Source organism: Malurus melanocephalus, unplaced genomic scaffold (assembly GCF_030028575.1).
Source record: "Malurus melanocephalus ecotype Western Australia unplaced genomic scaffold, MMel_1.1 scaffold_70, whole genome shotgun sequence".
Taxonomy (NCBI): Eukaryota; Metazoa; Chordata; class Aves; order Passeriformes; family Maluridae; genus Malurus; species Malurus melanocephalus.
In genome coordinates, this window is record NW_026623302.1 from 1,472,496 (window position 1) to 1,496,655 (window position 24,160).

General features: G+C 37.0%; 1 protein-coding gene across 2 annotated transcripts in view; it reads right to left on the bottom strand.

Annotated features, from left to right (window-relative positions):
- Positions 1 to 747: 747 nt before the first annotated feature.
- The window catches only part of WASF3 (WASP family member 3), a 65,497-nt gene continuing 42,084 nt past the window's right edge, over positions 748 to 24,160 (bottom strand). The window contains exons 4-10 of one of the 2 annotated variants that reach the window (XM_057366701.1): positions 18,178 to 18,312; positions 14,272 to 14,425; positions 13,289 to 13,406; positions 6,934 to 7,100; positions 6,001 to 6,264; positions 4,071 to 4,426; positions 748 to 3,352 (exon numbers count right to left, since the gene is read on the bottom strand). In XM_057366701.1, coding sequence (XP_057222684.1) covers positions 3,195 to 3,352; positions 4,071 to 4,426; positions 6,001 to 6,264; positions 6,934 to 7,100; positions 13,289 to 13,406; positions 14,272 to 14,425; positions 18,178 to 18,312 — 1,352 coding nt within the window. In that variant the 3' untranslated portion in view covers positions 748 to 3,194. Of the gene's footprint in view, positions 3,353 to 4,070; positions 4,427 to 6,000; positions 6,265 to 6,933; positions 7,101 to 8,873; positions 9,050 to 13,288; positions 13,407 to 14,271; positions 14,426 to 18,177; positions 18,313 to 24,160 lie in introns of both variants that reach the window. The other variant, XM_057366702.1, reaches the window with a different exon arrangement.

Consider the following 24,160-nt stretch of genomic DNA (forward strand, 5'->3'; position numbering starts at 1 on the left):
TGTCTGTGCTCTGGATTACTTGAATTAAGTTCAGATCAAAAAGTGGAAAACTTGAGATAAATAAGAACTGGGTACCATAGGGACTAGAGTTTTCAGCTGAACAGAATAAAGATTATTTTATTTTCCTAAGAAACAGATGAGTCTAAGATGCATAAACCAATCTGTTTAATTTACAATTAGGCTACTCTATTACACAACTGGTTTATATAAGTTCTTCCCAGTAGGATGAAAATCCTCCCCTGGCTTTAATCTGATTACAATTAAAAGATTAAATTAAAAGTATTTTTCTAGGTCTACAGGGGTTTGTATTTTGCAATATTGTGCTTGGTATCACTAACCTACAAACACAACTTATTAAAAAAGCGGGGAAGACGACTTGCTAATATAACTTATATTTTCTGCCTTGTTCTTTCTGGAAGCAAAGCTGAAATTTAATGCATTTCATTGAAAAAAAAAATCCCTAAAGCTACCTGTAGGGAAATTAATACCTGCTTAGACCAGCCAGGAACTTGGTGCTTGAATCAAGGCTGCAAAATAACGAAGTATGCATGTTAGGAGGCGCAGCAGTACCTCAAGGGAATCTAATCTGGTTTTGCGGACTCCAGCCTTCATCCCAGGAGCATCGTGGTTCTTTGGGATAATAGATAACATTTGGAAGCCTTACATTTTCATTTCTGTTATCAGTAAGCTAAGGTAAAGATTAACAGCAGAATCTTACTAATCTAAGGAAAGAAACACAGGCTCAAAAGTGAGATTTTATTCGTATTTGTTACTTATGCACAACCCAAAGTATGATAAAACCAATAAAAACAGCCTAGAATAGTGTTTACATCACTAAATTCAATTCACATTTCCTCCATAAAATATCAAAAGGAAAATTACAACATTGCAGGTTCAGAAAAACAGGTTGGCTACCATGACTGAAAATCTACACTATCTTCACTGGTCATAACTGATTGCTTGTTTAATGCTTATTATTTAAAATAAGCGTAAGTTACAAAATTTCACACACACCCAACTTCTGTGCTCATAAAATATATCTTCTATCATATCAAATTTCAGTAGATTGGAAAGAGTTTTCTGCTGAGACATTTCATTTCAGCATGTATCAAAAGAACGTGGAGAGTGCTCTCACCACCTATAGTGATGCAACACTGAGCTCCCAGTTGCACCTCCAGCTATCTCTCTGAAGAGCCATTTTGCAGGCCACTCTGCAAGCACACCATGATGGCAAGGACAAGCCATCTCCCACATGGCAATGAAAACCACCATCAGGCTACAGCCTAAATTCTGCCCTCTCTGCTGGATACATGGACCTCAGACTTCAGAACACAAAATAAAGCAGATTCCGCTCTGCATTTTAAGGCAAAGACAAAACCAGCTCCAACTGGGGCACAGATCAGCAAAGTACCTTTAGCAGTCCCTGGTTACCAAGAGCTGTGGTTGCTCACCGCTATACAAAGATTGGTCACACTTTGTGCAATAAAATTTAACACCAGCACTGAGGCAGCACATTACCCCTCTACCATAAAGGCAGCCACCACGGACTGAAAAATCTTGTGCAGATTAAACAGCAATGCAGTAGCCAACAGTTTGCATGCAAACATCGTGTTAGACTGTTACATTCTCAGGACTAAAACTGTCAATGGTGTAAACACAGGTTAGATAATCACCTTCCATTTCTCTTTTATTTTACCTACTTAAGAACAGACGAGGGGGGGGGCCTCACAGAACAAAGGAGCTTTACCAAATGTTAGACCTGGAATTACACAGACTTCTGTTACAAAGATTACAGTTTTAATCTGGTAAGGAAAGAACTCTTCCCCTGCTATGAATACATTTTTAAAAGCCTCATTAGGCAAAGCAGCAGCCTGACTCTCTGTCCAGAAGAGGAAAATAAAAACCAAACCAAACAAAAAATTTTAATACTGCACTGCTGATTAAAAAAGAAAAAAAAAAGGAAAACAGAGACAGTCAAAGCAGACTTTATGGAAGCAACTATTTCTAGGAAAGGACAAAAAAAATGTGTGTGTGTATATATATATATATATATATATATATATATATATATATGGCATAGTACCTCAATCACCATTACAACTGCTTTAACTGCCTGAGTTTTATCCACGGGATGTACTGGGAAAGAAATACATTCAAAGAAAGAGTTCTGAGTGTGCTACATGACTACACATGTACAAATCAACAACAACAGAACTTATTTACACACATTTACACCTACAGGCATAAATACCAAGTTTAATACTTGTGAAATATATCTGATTGCTAGATCTGGACTGTTCCTCCACTCTTTAGTAATGACAGCAGCATTTCTACACTGCAATAGCCACAGGGTTTCAATCAGGTCTATCCAGCATCCAGTTGATCTGACCTCAAGAGTGAAAAGCTCTATGGGTATTTTCATTTTAATTTATAATACAGACATGCATCCACTACCCAGCAGAGACCCCCCTAACACGCTTCTGAAAAAACAACCAGCAACTTAGAGCTGGTACTGCTACAGGCGTATCCTGTCTGCTCACCAAATGTTCTTTTTGGATCATGTGGATTCATTCTTCTAAGTATACATTTCATCATCTGCTACATTTTTAAGATAAAAAGGAAAACAGTATAAAATCAATTTTGTACACATAAAAACTTAAGCCCAGAAGTGGTTAAAAATAGACTAATATGGGCATAATTAGTACCTAATAAAAAAGTTAAAAGTAACATTTATGGAACTCAACACTTCACTCAGCCATACAGTTAACTGTCCTCAAAGACTAACAACCAGACCAATTCACAAGTATCTAAGTTGCTGACATAATTAAAATAATAAGATGTAAAGTCAAAAAAATATATTTTATTCCTTCAAGAACAGGAAAGTAAAATAAATGCTGGTTCTGTAACAGTGCAACAACTGCAGTATATTTTGCACGCAGCACAAGAGTTGCTACATTTAGTGGCACTTAAGTATTATGCAGTAAATACTGAAAGTAAGACAAGTTTCTGATCTGCTTAAGCATAATCACATCATTATTACCAGAGTTGCTAAGCTACAGCATTCTGAGTAATACCAATTCAATTTTAGCACTTCCCTCACTAGCCTTAATACATGTCAACATCCTGCTTTACATCTCACTAAGAAAGCGACCACTGAAGCCAAGTATTTAGTTGCCAGTAGGCTTGGACCACGTTCAATCTGACCAGTCGTTCTCATCAAACTCAGAGTCATCGTCGGAATCACTGTACTCCACGGCAATGCGCCTCGACAGGATGGTGGCCACGTCATTGCCAACGGGCTCGCGCTTCGCCTCCTGCTCACGCTGCTCCTGCACCTTCTTCAGCTGAATTCCTGCAGAGACAATTACTCTCAGACAAAGCTTTCCAGGCCAGAGATTTTAAATTCGACTCTGTTATTGGTGATTTTGTTGTATTCTGACAACATACTCAGGAAGAATGAGAAAAAAGAAAACAAGCATTGATTTAGAGCGCCTCCCCGACTAAGGAAGAGGGAAAGACAAAAATGGCACAGATGGGAATTAATTCTCAGAGACTGAATACTTCTAGACTTCCAAAACTGCCAACAATATGTTAAAGCTAAATATTCAAGACTTTACAGATAATTTTGATCTGAAGATGAAAGTTTTCAAAATTGTATTTGGAGATACCATTAGATCTACAGCTCCCTATCGTAAGCAAGGTCAGGAAGAGCCATTAGCCACTGGTTAAAAAATCAGCGGGCTGAAGGCTAGTGTTGGGTAACCTCAGTTCTTCTATAGAGAAGCAAAAATCCATGCACATCTACTGGGACTTTACATAATGAACACAAGTGCTGTTTTCATTAGATTATGTCCACACAAACACTGGAACACACTTGACAAAGCTATGCATCTTCAGGCATTAAAAAATGATCCAAACACATGGCTGACAAATGTCAGAACAGGCACGTGGTACCTGTGGTTAATGAAGACTGCCCAGCTGGGAAAAGAAGCCATGAATTCCTCTCAGTGGAAAATACTGTGTTCTCATTGCAAAAAAAAAGGAATACCTAAAACTCAGTGTGCATTTACCCATTCTGATGGCAGCCAGAAGATCGCTCCGTGCATCGCTCATCGGTGCCTGCTTCACCTCCGATGCCGGAGGAGCGTGCATGGGGGAGGAAGAGAGGGATGCACCTGCAGCAGGAGGGCCTGGAGGGGGAGGAGGTGGGCCGGGAGGAGGAGGAGCAGTGACAACAAGCCCACCAGAAGGAGGAAGATGAGTAGCTGCATATGTAGAGCCAGTCACCAGTCCAGAATGGGAGGGTGGCACAGGAAGCTGAAGGGGACTAACAAATGCAGTTTGTGCTGAAGGAATCATAGGGGGAGGAGGAGGAGGGGGAGGACCTGCAGGATTGTAATAATCCACCATCTGAGCTGGGAGCATCCTATATAAAACAGAACACAAACATTTAATGCATTGAAAGTTAGAACTTACAGAATCATCACCCCTAAACTGCACTCATCCAACCCCAGATAAAACAAAAATCAAAAGCAATTTAAACTGGTGACTTAAATATGGAAGTGATTATACATGTATGAATTTTCAAATATTGAATTATTGAGATTTAAGACAAATATCGAAGTTAAAGGCAATGTCTTTTCAGCACTCTACAAAGTGAGCTTTTTATCTTAATTCTCCTGCCTAGTTAAGTATAAAGCTGTATTTCTTATTAAACATCCACTCTGTGGGACTGTTAAGCACAAAGTCTTCGATGAAGAAGGAACCAATAACACTGCAGAATATGCCCTTCAATCCCATAGAATTGCAAGAGGTAATAGAGGACACAGATATGGAGAACATTGAAAAGTATCAAAGGAAAGACTTACCAAAGGTAAGTATCTCTCATGTGCTTCTTTGGTCAAGTTTATCAGTTTAAATACCATTTAATTACACTGATACATTTGATTGATTCTTTAAATACGAGGCACAGGGAAAAGCTCATTTCATTGTTAAAATGTCATTAATAGAAATCTTCAGCAGAAAAGAAAACTTATAAGAATTTTGAGGTAGGTAAAGAACTAGATATATGAGACAGGAGCTGAAGCATAGTGACTGATGACATTGAGTGACACATGCCAATGTATGACAACAGTAACACCCTGACATTGGTCATGGACCTGAGGACTAAGCACAATAATGTCTTACACACAGAGAAACAACAGAGAAAGGGCAGGCTGGAGCAGTCACTCCTAAATCATCTGCAGCACAATTGCCACAAATCAGGCAAATGTTATGCTAGGATGTATCAAGGAGAAAAACCTTGGCTTGCATAGTATATAAAACAACATGGGCAAGAACAACTACAGCTTTCCTGAACATTTAAGCTATTTATACAGAAGAACAGACACAAACTCGTTAGAAAACAGATAGTTTCTTGCTACAGAAGAACCAGTACTCTGAAGCAAGGCTTCCTTCAGAATGCATTCAGGCAAAGTATCTACACAGCAGTTTGATGAATACGTATCTTGAATTAAAAAGTGGCATTCCTCCTCTGGTAGTACAGAATTTGTATCTGAGGAGATCCCTTCCAATTCCATCACAAGCTCCTCTAAAAAGTCACTTCAGGGATGCAACAGAGACTGTCACATTAATCACAATCAACAATACTCTTTCTGCACATTTCCTGTAGTTTAAAATGTTATCCAAATTATCCTGTAACTGCTTTCCATTTTAAAGGAAAAATATCCCCATTCTAATATTGTACTAGGCATTCTTAATACTTTACAACCATATTGACTTCACCGCATTTAATACACACTTGTTTATTTCTGTGTTCACCATTTCTTCACTTAAATTCAGTCCACAGAAAGTATACCAATTTTTTTCTGACCTCCCCAAGGAGGTAACCAATGTATTTGGGGTCTTTCTGTCTGATGCATTACACATCATGATGGTTAGGAAAAACATGCATTCCTCTGTTTTTGCCATGAATCCACTAGAATAAATCAGGAGAATTACCCATATTCTGCTGGTACCACAGGTACTGAGCTGTGCTGCCCATCTGAAGGCTGGGGTGGAGGTGGAGGTGGTTGCTGAGGTCTGTTTAAAGTAGCATGCCGTACAGTGGTGGAGGGTGGTCTGTATTCATGCTCATGGCTCTGGGATGCTGCCATGTACGGTGGACCATCTCCTGCTCCATATGAAGGCATTGCTATCTGCTGATGGAGGGAATGATTCGGAGTAGCAGGATAAGAATAATCTGTAACATCAGATGCATGGGACCTAAAATTAAAGTAAATTGATGCAGAAGAACAGATCATGTGAGTGTAAGGGCATTATCAAAACTGACAAAAAAAGCAAAAAAAAAAAAGACAATTAGTATTATTTTTCTTGCAAGAGGACTCCCCGAATTATCAAGCACCACTTCCTCTTAAGTCCACAGAAAGCACAAGAATTTTAGTTGCCATAAGGAAGCTTATAGTTTTTGTCAATGATTTTGACAGTCAATTGTTTGAAATGATAATACTTACCAGCCTGCCTCAAGTTAACAGTGGCAGCAGAAAAAGAAAAGCAATACTACAAGCACTTGCAATTATGCAGAAAAACGTGTTTTACCAATGCAGAGAAACCCAATTTGGAAAGTTAGAAAATGCTTTTTATTTTGTTTGCACAATTAATTTTGTTGGAAAGGCATAAAGAGACTGGGAAATATAAATATTAGTTGAGCAGAGAGTTCATAAAGATACAAAGTCTAGGATGCTCTGTCAAATAAGCCCAAGAGAGGGAGCAAAAGGATCTTTTCATCCCATCACTCTGAAGACTTGTTTTAGTAATGAACAATGGTGCAGCCTGGCTTTTAGTGAACACGGTAAACTAATGCACTTATCTGTGAGACTGGAAGCAAGGTAAGCAACAAAAAGCCAGGGCTTTGAGGAAAACAAAATAACAAACCCTTTGGGCATTTTGTCCTCTTTCATGCTTCCTGCCTGTTCCATTTTCTTTGCGTCACTCATGAACTCAATGCCCATTTTCCTTCTCTCCCACTCTTCTTTTCTTGTTCTTACTTTTCTCACATTAATTTGCTGGTTTCTGTTTGGATTCAGCTTGTGTTTCTCTCTCTAAAGTACAATAAGTATAACAAATACATTGTAAATTGCTACAGTCCAAAAATAGGGATGTCAACATTTCATGCTTAAGCCTTACAAGTAGCAAACAAGAAGAAATATGAGCTAAAGTTTTTTAACTTTAGCATTAGAAAACAAAACAGTATAACCAGATACACTTCTTTGGGACCTGACTTATAAAATACTGCTCGTGCTCAGTAGCTGTCAGCATGAAAATGTCTCTCAAACCAGTACTTATTTCTATATGTATGGGGTTTTTATAGCTGAAGACTACTCCAAGATGAAAAAACAAAGCCTTTTCTCCACCTCACTACCATTCGCAGAATTAACTCTTCAAGGATGTAAAACAGGTTTCAGGATTCAATCTCAGATATTTCATTCGCTGAAACATAAAATACTCCATAATTCATAAAATATAAATGGCTTGTGTAAGTACAAGGTATTTGTCATACCACAACATCAAAATCCAACACAAAGATGCATTCTACAATTTCTGATTTAAAAATCCTACAGACTGCAAGTATCACAGATATCTGCAAACAGCCAAATACATCTTGACATTGCTGGGAGATAAAAACAAATCACTTCACTATGATAATTTAAACTCAGGAATCCTGGAAGCAAGGTGTTAAAGCTGAAAAAAAAAATACTCAAAATGTGTGAAACAGAACGCCCGATGAAAAAATTCACACCTTTTACTAGATCAACCTATGGAAAGTTCTGTCAGTCTGCAATGTTTCATTAAGACTAACAGGAGACAAGGTTTTACATTGGAAACTGTAAAGAAAAAAAAAATTTTAGATAGGGAGGGCATCTGAATACATTATTGAAAGACCAGTAGCAATATTAAAAACTATGTTTCAATTACCATTTCATTGCTTTTCACAAAGAACACAACATTACAAAATTATGAGCAGATTATTTTTTCAATTAATCTCCACTGGACAGTGGACTATAGATATCAGTCCACACTTCCAGTGGTAGCTGCATCCCCAAACTAGCCATTCAACAATTTAAAATACTTTTTCCAGTGGACTCTATTTATTTCTAACTGTATTCTAACTGTAGCACTCAATCACAACAAACAGAGAAAAGAAAATAACTGGGAAAATTCTCTGGTAAGACCAGCGTAGAGAAAAAACTAAGACTTCAATGCACATCAGGAGAAGGCAACTCCCACTGAGCTCAAAGGGAATCTCAGTCAATGAAGATGAATTCTGCTGCGCGTCTCTAAGCAGAGATTTTTGTTATTTCAAGGAATAACATCTCATCTGGTTTTGTTGCTTGCTTTTTAGACTAATGTAACATCAACAAAGCTGAACTCTTTTCCCATTAAAGCATTCTGTTTGAGGCAGAAGTATTTGTGACTGAATAGATCACAGAAAAATATTTATTAAGCTACCAGCAGAGCACCAAACAACGAATAAACACTAAGGAAGAGAGACTGACATTATCTAGTAGAGGCTTCAATGCTTTTGTAACTACAGCTACTGAAGATCAAATATAAAGCACGGAGCAAACATTTCTTTCTCTGCAGTGCAAAACATTATGATGACAAAATGCTCATGTGAAGCTGAGGAAGGAAAAAAGTCATTACAGAATCTGTTATGTCATTTATGCTTTCTTTAAAGTAATTTTGAAAAGAATGTTTTAAACATGCATTGTATGTTTTGTCTAACTATTCCCATGCTGTAAAAACACCTAATTCTACTCAGTATTGCTGAACACACAACTGTGGTATAACAAACAGCTTTGCTGTAAACAGACCTAGTATCTGGGGACAGTGATCCCTCGGAAGATGCTCCATGGTACACACTTTGAGACAACCTGTTGTCAGGTCTAAGTTCTTTGTCATATGCCATCATATTCCACTCCTGGCGTCTGTTCCTGGCTTTTCTAACCTTTTTCACCTCACGGGTGGTGCCATCTATACGCTTTTGCTCCTAATGTCCAAACAAAAGAAATAAAGGCATGCAAAGAGAGAGAAAAAAAAAGGAAAGGAAAAAAGCTGGTTAAAATGTAGTTAGAGTGCATGAAAATAAGACCAGATTTACAGATGAAGCCAAGTCTTCATAAAATTTCTCAGCACTGGAAATAAGAATATCATCTCCTTAACTATGAACCTCATTAGTAGCAGGACTTTTGATTTGCCTTTGTGCAGTAGGATGCACAGATTACTGTGATACCAATCTACTGGTTTTCCCAACACAGAAATGTGACCAATTTTTAAAACCAGAAAATTTAACTTCTTCTGACATCATGTCTTTTATTTAGGCCACCCTGAAGCACTTGTAATTTTCATCACCTGCAAATTAAACTTCTGAGAATGTTAAATAAACTGAGGGCTATTCTGGTTATTCATTAGGTCACAATCAACAGGGCCTGGGGAAGTATGGAGAAATTGGAGATGCTTTCCTATTCCATAGTCTATGTCAAATTATTGTTGTTTGTTTTAGCTTCCTCTTCCTTCTTAGATCAGATTAACTACTGAAATTCCTCCTAGTTTCTTCTCATCTTTGTTTCTACTACCTTATATAAAAATTAATTACACTACATCTCTCTGCAATGAGTCAGTTATACTCAGGTCAGCAGTATAATATAGCTTGAGAGCTTCATGACAAACTTATCTACTTGTATCTTTCACTATAACATCAGCATCAACCAATGCCAGTGTTTATCTTACTTATTTATCTTAACCTTGCTGATAGTAAGCTCTCCTAACAGTGGGACTCAGTGCTTTCACATCTTGGAAACGCTGTCCTCACTACTTCTGACTACTCAGTATGAATATAAAAATCACACTGCTGCTTCAGTACAAAAAAATGATCAAGTTTGCTCAACTCAAATTGAGAAGAGTATTTATCTGCTACTCCTGTTCTCAGTATTTAGGAGGGCATAGGGGTTTTTTAATCAGCTCCAGATACCATATCTTAGAATACATATTTTTTTCTATTAGTAGGTTGGTATCAGGCTTTTGGCTGCTAGAAAAATAGCTTCTCAGGAAAGAATTATATTGCTATTCTGAGAATGCAGTCAGTTAATTGTATTCAGAGAAGAGCCTGGTCAAATATCAGCAGGCAAGCCTTTTACTGGGGGATCCAGACCTGCACAGCAAGGGATAAGAGTTGGAAAGCGAGCTGAACACAGGTTTTTTACTGGGACTGTCAAACAGTTTTTTGGCCTGATTTATGTTAAATGAAGATGACTGGTTCTTAATCAGCCCTCCCAAAGTATTTTCCCTCCACAAACTTTTTAGAATTGCACACTTTTTATGTCTGATAACCACTTCTTCAGACAGTGGATTTGGACCAGCAAGAACACAGATTCAGTCATGTTTAATTTTAAATAAATAAAGTTTTGCTAATTGCCATGGTTGAATAAAGCTTGTTAAAAGCTTTACATCTGTTTTTTTCAATTACTTGCTGCAAATGTTTTGGGGTTTTTTTAATTTGTGACTTTAATCCTGATTCGTTAATTATGATTTTGTTACTGAGTCCCATTAGGTTTGAGAAGAAAGTACAAGTAAACCTTTTGGTTCATTGAAAACACTTTGTTTTCACTTCTTTCAGAATAATTTCACCATCTAGGAGTCACAAGTATATATTTATTGCAAGATTCTAAATAAAATTAATATCCACCTTTTAACAAATATATGATGCTACTGGAAGGTCAATCACTTTGATACAATTCCTGTAAAATCAGGAGGGCTCACACAATTACTTACAGTTACTGTTTACTATTTAGGAGTTTAGTTTTAAAGAGATCACTATTTTTTTATGAAAAGATATGCGGATGTATAAAAAACAATATATAAACACAAAGCTTAGTTGGTTTTAATTGGATCAGATTTCAGCTGGATAGGTTGCCCCAGACCAGCAACTGTAAGCCCACTAATGAATAAATACACTTGAATACCTTTTGCTCTAGCAGTACTAAATCTTATCGGTAATGATTTTTTTTATTAAATACTACATCAATACATCTCTAAAACATTAAATGTCTTCCAAAACAATGGGGCAGCCCTATAAATAGCAGCTAATAAAGCTACATATACCTCTAAGAGTAGTTTCAAGTGGCAGTTTCATTCCCTTGACAGTGATAACAGCTCCAACTTTAGTACCCAGGGCAAAGACAACAGAGTCGGAAGCCTTTCTACATAACTAGAATTTGAAATATTTCTCAGGAAATTCAAGTAATATTAAGAGAAGTTACTTTTTTTAACAAAGTGTAATAGCAGCTGTGGCAGACAAGTGAGCGTTGTAGATTAAGCCAGAAAACAGGTTCATCATTCATGTTGGCAGGAAATTATTTCAGCAAACACAAAACATATTAGAGCCTTCAAACAGGGTTAAGTTAATTGTAAGTTTGATATTTGCATTAAAAATTAGCAAATGGAATTTCAAGCATCTTAATAAAGAATTAAGAGCTAGTAACAGAAAGTTGCTTCAGCAAGCATTTGCAGTATTTTCCAAAAACTGGAAGCATGAGCCTATTTTCTTGACCATAGATTTACAAAATCCTATCAAAAAACAAATCATCAACAATGGTTTCTGAAACACAAGCTTTCCAAATTTAAAAATTTTTACTTATTTAAATAGCTAATTATTATTAGATAGAAAGTGGGAGTTACAAAAAGCTAATTTGAACCATTTTCCTTTGTTTAATCACAATTGCCCTACCTATAGTCATTCAATTCAGAATACTACTGATACACACCAAGTCAAAACTACATTAAACTCTCAGACACTGATCTATTAGAAGTAAAAAAAAAAATAGACTATACAGCTTTTAAACTTAAAGAATTAAAATTACAGCTTTCTTCAGAAAAAAAGTTCACCTGAAAGAGCCAAATCAGAGGAAGCCTGTTAGATTTTTTCAATTAAACTGCATACAGAAATAAAAAGCTCATATTTGAGGCAAGAAAATTAAACTCACCAGCCTCCCGCTACAAAAGCTTGAGCACTTAGGGCAAATTACAAAAATAATACTGCAAAACTGATTCTCTGGTGCCGGGACTACTCTCAGACTTCACTGAGCACCTGAAAAAGTGAGGCTAAAAGCTAGCTGTATTTGGTCAGCTGAGAAGGATGGCATTTGGATGTCTAGCTTGTAATTTGCTAAACAATAAACTATTTATTTCACAGTTTCTCAACGACTATCAAGTTTTGTGCTTCTGCAGAGCAAGACATTCTCATTTAATTGACTGAAAATTTAAGTTCAGCTACCAAATTGTTAATAAATGCTCTGGATTCATTCCTGGCTACTGCTACCACAAGGACAAGAACAAAATGAAAAAGACATTTGGTTCACCAACCTGTGGAACAAAGTGTGCCTGGGAGACATCTCAAACCATCCTGCACTCTAAAGGATCCAGATCATGACATGTTCATTTACAAACCGTCTTCTGGAAAGCTCAAACTGAGATTTCTTCCTGTCACAAAGTGAACTTTATCCATGCAAACTGAAGTCTATGTTGCTTTCTTCTTAGCTGGGCTTGGCATACATTTAATCAAATCAAATAGCACTTCAGCTGGAATTTATCTAGGAGTATTTCTGTGATGTATGGCTATAATCCTACATGATTGGAATTGAGCATATTTGCATTTGGTTTGTAGACTGTAATAAGAAAATTAAAATCTACAAAAAATATACAATGCATGGATATAAGCGGGGTATGTTGCCTAAGATAAAGTCTAAAATAACTTATGTGTATATATATATAAAGTCATTTTGTAGAAATCGTTCTGAAGGAAAAAAATAAATGTTCATGTGATTGTATGAATTCTTATAAAAGCATCTGCATTTTTTCTTTAAAATCAGAACGGAAAAAATGGAAAATCAGAATGGAAAAAAATTATAATTCCAATTCCTTTCCTCTCCCATTACAATGTCTTTTTCTGGAGCATAACAGGGCCATTTTTCTGGGTATCAATAAGCAAATACTGGCAAAGGATGCAACAAAGTACCTTGGAAGATGACCAAGCACTCCTAAAATTGAATTTGCTGCCTTCTTAAAGGAGGCAAGATAAGCTATAAAAATGGAATGCACTGAATCCACAGCCACATAAAGAGGAACAGTCTTTCCATAAACACAAACTAAGTATGACCTGGCAATTTTCATGCCTGGACAACTGCACATAAAATTGTAATGGACAAATATGCTATTATGTTTCTGCTGTTACCTTTTGTCTCCTCTTTTCTTTCCGCTTATCTTCAGTATCTTGTAACATTTTTTCTTTCCAAAGATCAAAAAAATAGGAAGGATCAGTATAAAACTTCAATCCATCTTTCTTATCATCCCTGGAAAAAAGGCACAAGTAAAGCTAAAAATACATGAATTAGTATGTTTTAAATCCAGAAAACTTACCTCTTTGATCATCCAAGCTTCAATCTAATCAATAACAACCCTTACCAACTGGATGTCCATAAACAAATACCACCACTGTTTGTAGCAGCAGCAAAAATACATCCTTCAATTTTAAATCCTACAAATTTACCTTCCAATTAAAAATTCTTAGAAAGTAAATACACTGCAAATGCTCTGATACACTATTCTTAAAAAAAAAATATTTTTTGCAGACTGAGTTTTATGCAGACACCTCACCACCTAGTACTTCTTAGAAGCTGAAAAACACAGTAAAACCCTGTTGTCCACACCCTTCAGACAAACTGCATTCATTTCATGAGCAATAATGGAAGTGAGAAAAGAAAACAAAAAACAAAGTCTTGCTTGCTGCTCTTGCACTGACCAGTAGGTAACCAGGAAAGGGAAAGGTACAGACTCTATTGCTACCGGTTTATATGTTGGGACAAGATGGAGAACAGCAAGAAGGCAAAAGCAATAAATACAACTTTCTGGATAGAGATACTAAATAAGCCAGTTTACTGTATTATTTTTTTCAGTTTTTACATAAACAGTGGCCCTTGTTCTCTGATCCTATGCTGCCATGTAGGACTTGTGTTGAAACATGATGATTTTTGTGAAGTATTATTTTCGATTTTAAGTGTATCAATAGCAAATTTCTATTTCGATGAACAGGGAACTCTTGAAAAATCAAATCTCAATAATCAATATAGCTTTTCCTTTCTGCTGTAATTATTCTCTACACATAATTAAGAACTATAGGGCAAAGTACAAGAACGTAAACAATTGATATTTCCTTACCTATAAGGTGAAAGAATATTTAGAGGTGGTGGTTTGTCACTTTGATTATAAATATCAGCCACCGGGTTCGGAATGCTGTTCTTTGAAACTACCTGCTGGTCTTGAACTGTTGAGCTCTTGAATGCTTTTTTCATGTTGATGTCCTGCAAGGAGACTGTTAGAAACAGAAACATGTTTACCACAGGTCTGAAATGAATGAAAGTGAATAAATAACACCTGTTTTTCATGAATTCTTTGAAATATTTTCAGCAAGATACAGAAGGAGATTTTTCCTTAGTGGATAATCGTGATATTTAAGCACAAAGGCTTGTAAGGATTACCATAACATATCACATTTAAGTCTCACTTGGTTCAGAACCTCACTTAAAATAATGGGACCACGGACTGTGTCTTGGAAGATGATGCAAGAATGCCATCACATGCAGATGTCCAATGATTTCCTCTTTTTTAAGGTTTATCCTGGAGTTCTAACAGCAGAAAGACTGGCTTCAAGACTGAAACACAAGGTCTGGTATTCCTCTGACACATTCCACCCCATTCTAACTATAATTAAATTACAGCTGCAACAACCTCCTGTGAGAGAAAGTTCCACTTATTTTACTCTCAACTACTAAGTCCTCCCACATAACTGAACACTCCTTGTACTTAAGTTTTCCTCATGTCTTTACAGAAATACTTGGACTCTCATAGTTCCATTTTATCTTTCCACATACACAGCTCGGCAGGAAACAACAGCAGGCTTTTCATTCTTTCATTTCCAATAAAGACTAAGGTTGTAATTGTTCCTGTCACTTTTATCAAGACTTTCTTTCACTCTTAATACAATTTTTCATCAGATGCAGCAATCATTGTTAAAGAAGATCCAGTTAAAGGCCAATCACAATTTAAAAGTGGCAGTAAGCTCTTGATACTATCTTCCACTCTTAAACATTCTGAAATACATGTTTTAGACTGCAGTTGAATGAGATGTTGAAGTTTTCACTGGGTTGTCTACAATGACACTGACCTCTCCTGGATTTGATCCAAGTGTTTTATATGAGTATAAGTTCTAGGACATGTGCAAATAAAATGCACTGGCTTAGTCTCTTCTTATTCCCACTGACATTTCATCTAATATGTCTTGCCCATTCATCTAATTTATTGAGTCTGAAGAACAAACTGTGAAATATTTCACAAGGTGACTGAACAGTAATGGCCAAAAATGTAGTATACTGAAGACTTGAAAAAACAAGAAGGGATAAAATTTTACACTGTTATTTTCTGTCACGATGGACACCAAATCCCACTCAGATGTCTCTGCTCAACTATTTTTGTTACCCGTGCTGAGGTCTTGCTTCTCACACAAAAAAAAAGGTTAAAAATACGGTTAAAAAGCAGAAAATAGAATATTTTATGTCTAATAATCATTCTCACATCCACATCATCTGAATTATCAAATCATTTTTGAAAGTACTTTCTATTTAAAATGTCTCTAAGTATAAGGCATTTCAGGCACATTTTTTAGATCTCTATACCTGAATTGTTTCATTCTTGTTTTGTAGGACAACATCCAAACAGTAAAAAAAACCCTTTTCTGGGAATTTTTAGCATAAGTTATTTATATGCTTTTGAAAACTTCACCTCAATTATTTTAAATGTTTTATCAAGTGTAGTATTATAAATGTAAAATACTTACATATACACAATACTGATGACAGCTAAGAATATAAGAAATCACTGATGCAATCAAATCTGAAGGGTTTTTTAAAACAACCTTGAAATTGACATTTTGCTTAAATGCCTAAGCTATCCAGAAGCATACTATTTCTGACAGTACAAGGTCAGTATAATGAATTATTATAAAGACTTCTACAGACAAACAGCTAATGAAATTTACTACTGACAGTAAGGTGACAGCAGTTTGTATACATAGCTTATTAGTATGAAGCATGATTAGCAATGCAGGAGTAACAACTGCTGTCAATTTGAAATAAACACTGATTAAATTCTCAGTCCATACACTCATTCCAATAGATTGTTTTTAATTATTCTCCAAACTCTGAAAACTAGCTGGGTGATCCTGCATAACACAAATGAGACATTAATGAGGCATTTAAAAAAAAGCAAAAAGCAAAAAGAAACAGCAGCAAAACCAAGACGAGAACTGCCATTTCCAAACATGTTTATCTTAGAAACCACGGAGATGGACTCCATCCACCTCAGCACAAAACACGTGCAGTATACCAATATCATTTAGTTTGCTCATAGTAACAACACAATAGGCCTCAAACATTAAGCTGAATTGTGATCTCATAAGAGCTTAGTTTAAGTTTAAGTTCCCATATAGCTCTTGACTCCTAAGACAGCAAAATGCAGGTGGCTTGTACCAAAAAATCAGAGTGGTTTGGTAGGGCAATCCACAGCTTCTTGGGGCAACTGTAATACTCTAATCGTTAATGTGTTCCAAAACCATAAAACAATGAGACATAATAATTTACAGACAGTAATCACCTACAAAAGGAAGGCTAGATATTACACTATTAAATATCAACTGTAAAATTTAATATTGGCACTAATAATTGGCACTATAAATATATAAACTATAAAAATCTGAATGGCAAGTACAATATATAACCCATATAAATAGCCCTATTAAATATATCACAAGTAACATTAACTACTACTGAGTCAATATTACTCTACTGTCCTGATACAAAAAGCTTTTACATTTTAGTAAATGTCAAGAATCATCTAAAAAGGAAGTACATGCAGTGGCTGCCTCAGACAGGCAGTATGGAAGCCAGGATGCATATTAACAGCTTTTAAAGCAAGACAGAAAATGTTTTATTTACCCAAATAAGTGTTTTCAAACTGATGCTGGGATGATTTTTGCTTTTTTTCTTTCATATATTTGTAACCTTCACAGTACTCTTCCCTACCCTTTTCCCCAGCTACAAGACCAAGCACATTCCAGAGCTCTGAGCCCTGGGGGGTACAAGGCCTCTATCCTATCTTGGTCCTTCCTGGGAACCAAGGTCTTTGAGACACATTTTCATAAACAAGTACAGCTAATACCAAGGGTGGGGTCTGCAGAGAAGGGGCTTGACCTGAAGAGAATTACATCACCACTTGTCCTCCTAATTGGTGCTTTTTATCAATTATGCTCATTTCATAAAATCTGTAAAACTGTGTTCACCCCTGTGGGGGTGGGCTTTTGTGGATACTCTTCCATGGCTGCCCCTGGAGCTCCAATAAAGACCCACTTTCATATTACCTCCTATACTAAAATCATCTCAAGTTTCATTCCTAAGTTGAAAAAGGCAACAAAATAATATAATGATGGTACTTAAAGCCTTTGGTTTTACTTTCTTTACTTTTTGATTTACTTTTTAAAAACCTTTTGGTTTTACTGTGTATTTATGAAGTGAATGGCCAAACATGTAAGTGGGGTATCAACTTCTTAGAGGAAATACTGTTTCTAGTGATTAGAACTCCCTAAAGAACTACACCTAGTTGATCCAAACACAGTCCCTTGTTTAGACACAGAGAATTATAATATCTTTGATGACCACAGAACAGACACTACTAACACACTCTGTGACTATCCCACCTTGAAATTAATAGGGACACCTAGTGTTTAAACACTTTCCAATATACTGACTTAATTCCAGTAAGGTCTAGATTTACTCATTTATGATTGACTACACGCACAGTTTTCCTTGTGAAAAAGGCAACTACAGGGGCTTCTTGACTCAAGAATACTTTTACCTGCTTTGCTAAAGCGATTATTCCCAGCTTGCCTTACTGAGACAACAAGATGAAATATCAGTATAGGATTTCTTGGAAAAGACAGAGGTTACTGTACAATTAAATACTGTGATCTTGTCAACATCACTTCTGGCTCAGTGCTTTCATGCAATTACCTACCCTCTTCCACTGTTGAATCCAGCTGAGTGACTTTGACAGCAAGGCGATCAATTCTGTCTTGGAGGGAATTTGCTCTGATGTAGAAGCTGTTGGCCTCATTAAACAATTCACCAAATATGTCTTCAGCATGTTTGCCTGTTTAAGAAAATAGACAAGGAAATCCCTTCGCTAGTGGCTTAAAAAACACAAGACAAATGGCTTCAATATAGTGACATATAATAAAACACAGCAGCTGTGGGATTGTAACAGAAAAGTTTGTCATTCAGCAAAATGTGGGGCAACAGATTTGTACAAAAATCTCCAAATATACCATAAATTCTGCCTGAAGTATATTCTTCTGGACATCCTCGTTAGCAGACTATTTTAAAACACAAGACTTACAAATTCTAATCCTTATGTAGTTGAACTAGGGCCAACTGACAGACAACAGAGCATTAAAACCCACCTCTGTGATGAAAAGGCCTAAAGTTACTGCAGTCCATAAAAGCTTCTGAAGTACATTTTGAAATTAAAAATCTTGCAATCCATAGTCGGTAAGATTTAATTTTAAGCATAAGCACAGGCCAACATCAAATAAAGCGGAATGAAACAGATAAAAACAAGGATTCTCCTGCAAGGCACCCATTTACCTCTACAAATGCTGTCTGCATACACTGCTGTCTGGGGAGTCATTTGAGAGGGTCAGAGGGCACTGACCGCATTTACCCATGGCGAAACTGGACTTTGGTGCACAAACTTTTCAGTCTCCCTTTCACCTGCTGTATGTTCTCAATCACTGTGAGAGTGAACAGTCCAGTCCAGATCACCAATCACCGAATCAATTAGGTTGGAAACGACCTGTGTGATCACTGAGTCCAACCTATGGCCGAACACCATCATGTCAACTAGACCATGGCACTAAGTGCCACATCCAGTCTTTCCTTAAACACCTCCGAGGGATGGCAACTCCACAACCTCCCTGGGCAGCCCATTCCAATGCCTAATCACTCTTTTTGTGAAGAAATTCTTCCTAATGTCAACCAAAACCTCTTCTGGAGCAGCTTAAGTCCTCTCATCCAATCACTAGTTAACTGGCAGAAGAGGCTGACCTCCACCTGGCCCCACCCTCCTTTCAGGCAGTTGTAGAGAGTAGATCCTTTTTTGGATCATTTACCAGGGGGCAGGAGGAACACCTAGACCAAAAATGTTATTGGAAAACTTTGTTTGTGAATTAAAAAAAAAAAAAAAAARAARAAAAGTGATTGCCTTTGAATAGAAGACTTTACCAGTAATAGTCTTCATTACTACATGTAAGATCAGCCAGCAATGAGCCCAAAATGTTAAGATATTCCAATGTATGCAAGCTCTGGTTCATATATATGTGGAAGGTGGCTAAGAAAGGTATGCTGACCACTTGCTCCTAATCTCCTCCCCCTCCAAAACAAAAGTCACACACAACCATAGAACAGCTGAAGTTCAAAATCATCTGGTTCAATTCCCTGCTCAAAGCACAATGAGACTAGTTACCACTAGTTACCAGGTTGCCCAGGAATCTGACCAGCTGCGTTTTGGACACTTGCAAGGATGGAAGCTTCACAACTCCTCTGGGCTACCCGTGCCAGTGTTCAACCACCTTCACACTAAAAGTGTTTTCTAAGTGCTTCCCAGCAGCTATTTGAAATTCATTTATAATCCCCACTTGATTTAGCTACTCCAAATGAAGATGCTATTCCAAGCCATGGAAAAAAATAAGCTTTTCAACTCTTCAGTTAAACAGCGCAGTTACTACATTCTTCAGCCGCCAGTATTCAGAGCTCAATCAATTTTAATAGATGTTAGTTTATGCTAAAACATTGAAATCAGCCTGCTGAGGGAGGACTGTCACATTCTAAGATTAAACACATCACCCCTAGAGAAGTCAAGGAGATGGATGCTTGTCAGTCATCTTTCAGAAGGCAAAGCAGGAACCTACTTTTTTTAATATTTGATTTTTTTTAAAATACCTGCTAGCCTAGAACATGTGAAAGACAGACTGTCAATCTCCTGCCTATGAAAACAGTGACATAGTAAAGCAGTATTGGACATGCTGTGATAAACATGATGCAGTAAGTTTTAGAAATAAAGTAGTATTTCAAGTGTTTTCTATGTTGCCATCTTTTAAATTAGGTTTTTAACAAAACAGAAACAAGCAGGAAAAAAAAACCATCTGAAATTGCACATAGGTATCTTTCAATTTAAGAGCTGTTTTTGATTCTGTAAGACAATAATTTAAAAACATTAGGTGTTGCCCAACATAAGGACAACCTACACATTAATTTAAAAATCCACCAAAGAAATGATGCAGTCTTCCCCTCTAAGGTTCCCTCCAACCACCAAAGCAGTTGCAGGTAAATTCAGTCATGATGCTGCCTCAGCAAATTCCTGCTCTCAATCGTTTTTAATGTCAATTAACCAAAGCACCTCTTTCTAGCACTTCTACAAGTCATCATCATAAAGTTGTATATTTCATTGCTCACAAAATAGATTTCCAAGTATTATGAGATATTTCTGGAGATGACTGTTTCACAAAGATTATTTGAATAACAGCTCTACCCAAGTTCCAGTAATACCATGAAAGATCTTGCCATGACAGTTTATAACATCCCTAGCAGAGACCAATCATCACCTGAATTAATTACAACTGATTTTCATATACTGCAATAAAAAGTGTGCATTAACACATCAGATACGTTGCCCCAAAGGTATCTTCTGTCAACAGTCAATATGCTCAGTGCTATAACAGAAAAATTCAACAATAGGGCTGGCATGTGTGAAGACTGAAAATCCAACATGCTTATCACTCTGTTTAGCTTCTGTTCACACAATTCAAGTCTAAAAGTACAGCTTCCTTTGCATTCCTTGCTCCACAGCACAAGTTCAGGTAAGAACACACTCAACAGAAAGACTGAGTACATTAAAAAGGTTACCATTTTTCATGCCATGAACATGCATTATCACAGAGAAAAGGTAATGTCATCAGCTGGCATTCAGGTGTCAGGAGGCATTTAAGGAATGACTGGACGTGGCACTCAGTGCCATAGTCTTGAGATGGTGGTGCTCAGTCACAGGCTGGACTCCATCTCAGAGGTCTTTTCCAGTCTAACTGATTCTGTGATTCCAACACACACTGGGATAAAGGTGACTCTAGGGCTGCCCCAGAAAGAGACAGCACTGCATTGCTGCTCTCCTCAGACACGGACTGAAGCATCCCATGGAACTATCTGGTGTTCTGTAAATTGGAATTCATCCAGGAGATGCTCATTTTATCACAATATAGAGCAGAAGACAGTGATTTCACCCACCCATTTTTAACTGGGTTAAATAGAAACATTAGAATCTGCTTTCCCCCTCTTCTTATTTTAAAATGCAAAAGTAATAGGCTGTTACTGACTAGGTATTGATTCTGATCTCCTTTCTCACAGTACCTCTAGCATGATACTTAATGGCAAAAAAAGGCTACCTTTCCAACCCAGCCTGATTCAGCAGTACCACAGAGGAGAGTGACACAGTTAGATGCAGCACATGCAGACCTGCATGAAACTAGGGAAACTGAGCCAGCGACCAATCTACCTAAGGAAATACTAGGAGGCAAGTTGTGGACATTCTCTACGTGAAAGTAAAAGTTTTCCAAGTCTCCACAGATTACATTTCCTCCATGGTACCTAGAGGCATGGGCTGCAAATGCTCCCTGTCCTTCCCTTCCACTAGATTCTCTCCTCCCAAGCAGAGGTGAATGCCCTAGACCAGATTCTGCCTTATATTAAAATGCACAGGTTCATATAGAATGCTGCTCACTCTGTCTGTGCTCCAAGCCAGCTGGAAACAAACCCGAATCTGAAAACATAATACAAAAATGCTCCCCTGAGAGCACGTTCCCTTGGGATAGGAACTTGCTCACGTCTCCTAAAAAGAGCAGAGGCAGAAGCAAGCCAAATTTGTATGCAACAGTACAAACCTGCCAGTTTTTAAAATCCACATTGAACTCACAGTGCAACACTCTAAAAACAGTGTGACTACAAGATAGACCTGTACTTGCTCTCTCTATGCCTCAAGCTGTGGGAACATCAACTAGGTCTGAGGCCATCAGCAGGACATACTACTTCAGCTCCAGCACAGCATTTTTCTGTGATCATTTCCCTGCTCCCAGTTGGCTCAAAAGACAGGCAAAGCAAATGCTGTCTACAGAAAAAAACCCTCTGCAAACATGACATATATCAGACTGTGGATGAGAATGGTGGTATATTTTCACTCATTAAATACCATGTACTCATCCATTAAAACAAAGGACACATCACTCATTTGCATAGATCTTTAACTTGACACTAACAGAACTTTAGGGGCTGTTTAGAAAGATTTCAGATGACCCTAGAAATCCGTTAAGGGAAAATTGCAGGATACAGATATAAGTAGTCAGTTCCTCAGCAACAATCATAAGAGGATCTAAATATGCAATATAACAGATTAGCCTCAAGACCAAATCTAGATAAATGAAAGCTAGACATTCCTACCAAGTCAGACAAGTAAAAAGTGTATTATCCACACTTGGGCAATCATTGTACAATACCAAAGTGAGGCTGCATCATGTACCCTTTAGTGTAATTAGACCACCAGCCATTCTTCTCACTTTTCTGAAACTTAAGGATGTCACTACTAAGCAATTGCCTGAGAAAACAGTAAATGAAACTCAATTATAATATAAACACAAATTAACTGTAAATAACATTACACACTAAATTGTCAGTTGCTGTTCAAGAAAGATCAGAGGATCACTTGAAATTTATCTGAAAATAATAACTCCATGTTTAGCAATAATCAAAATTCTACAAATTGTTAGGGAAATAATGATAAAACAGACCCTAACTACATATCCAAGGCAGTAGTAAAAGTGATCAGAAATACAAAATGGTTCCTATTCAAAAAGATTACTAACAGATCAGGACATTTCAACCTGGAAAAGACTTAATAAAATCACAGATTATTATGGAACTGCACAAGATGAAATCACACCTTTCTTTTTTTGTTCATTATACCAGGAGAAGGTATCAAAAGGAACAGTCAGGTCAACTTCTAGTGTGGGACACTCTACCACAGGTCATTGGGCAAGAAAAAGGTGCAATCCCTATTTCAACAGATGTAAGCAACACCACAGATGACAGTTTTATAAATTACAATTACACAGGATGATTCAGATCACCTCCAGCTCAGAAAAATCCCTAAATCATTGACTACCGCAAAGAGGAAATGCTGTGTTTCTTGTCCTCTTTCCCTAAGAGCAGGCTTTTTCTTATGATTAACTGAATACCAGTGGGCCCCACTGACTGAGCTCCTTACAGAATTTCAGTCTTAAACCACTTCCATTTACAAAGTGAAGCAACTGATGAAGCAGTAATTTCTTTCCTAGGACCAGCGTTATCAGCACAAACAACAGCTGCTGATTGTTAAACACTGTCTGAATAAAAATCTCTTATCCCTTTCATTAAAAATATTGTTCATTTTGCAAACACTCTAGTCGTGCTTTTAGAATTGCTAATGGTGGTGTCACCTGACAGGTGTGGTATGTAGCTACTCTGTAGAGAGCTGATGTTAGCCTGCCTCAACAATAGCCTACAGACTTGTTAAGCAAATTGCATCCTTTCAATGTGCTTAATTTCATTCATATGAATTGAGCACACATATATATCAAAGAGAAAGCTTAAGAAATATTAGCACATTATGAAAAACTAAAAATGTCACTTGATGCCAAGAGGCAGAAGAATTTCCTGGCTCAATCCTGTAGAACTGAAATGCAAGAAGAACTCATGTGCTGGTCTTGTCTCTTGCACTAATTTCTCTCACCTTAGAAACATTTCTGGTTTTCTAAGCTCCAGTTTTTTGGCTGAGTTTTTTTTTTTTTTTTTTTTTTTTTTTTTTTTTTTTTTTTTTTTTTTTTTTTTTCTTTTTTGCTTATTTGGTTTTTTGTTAACTT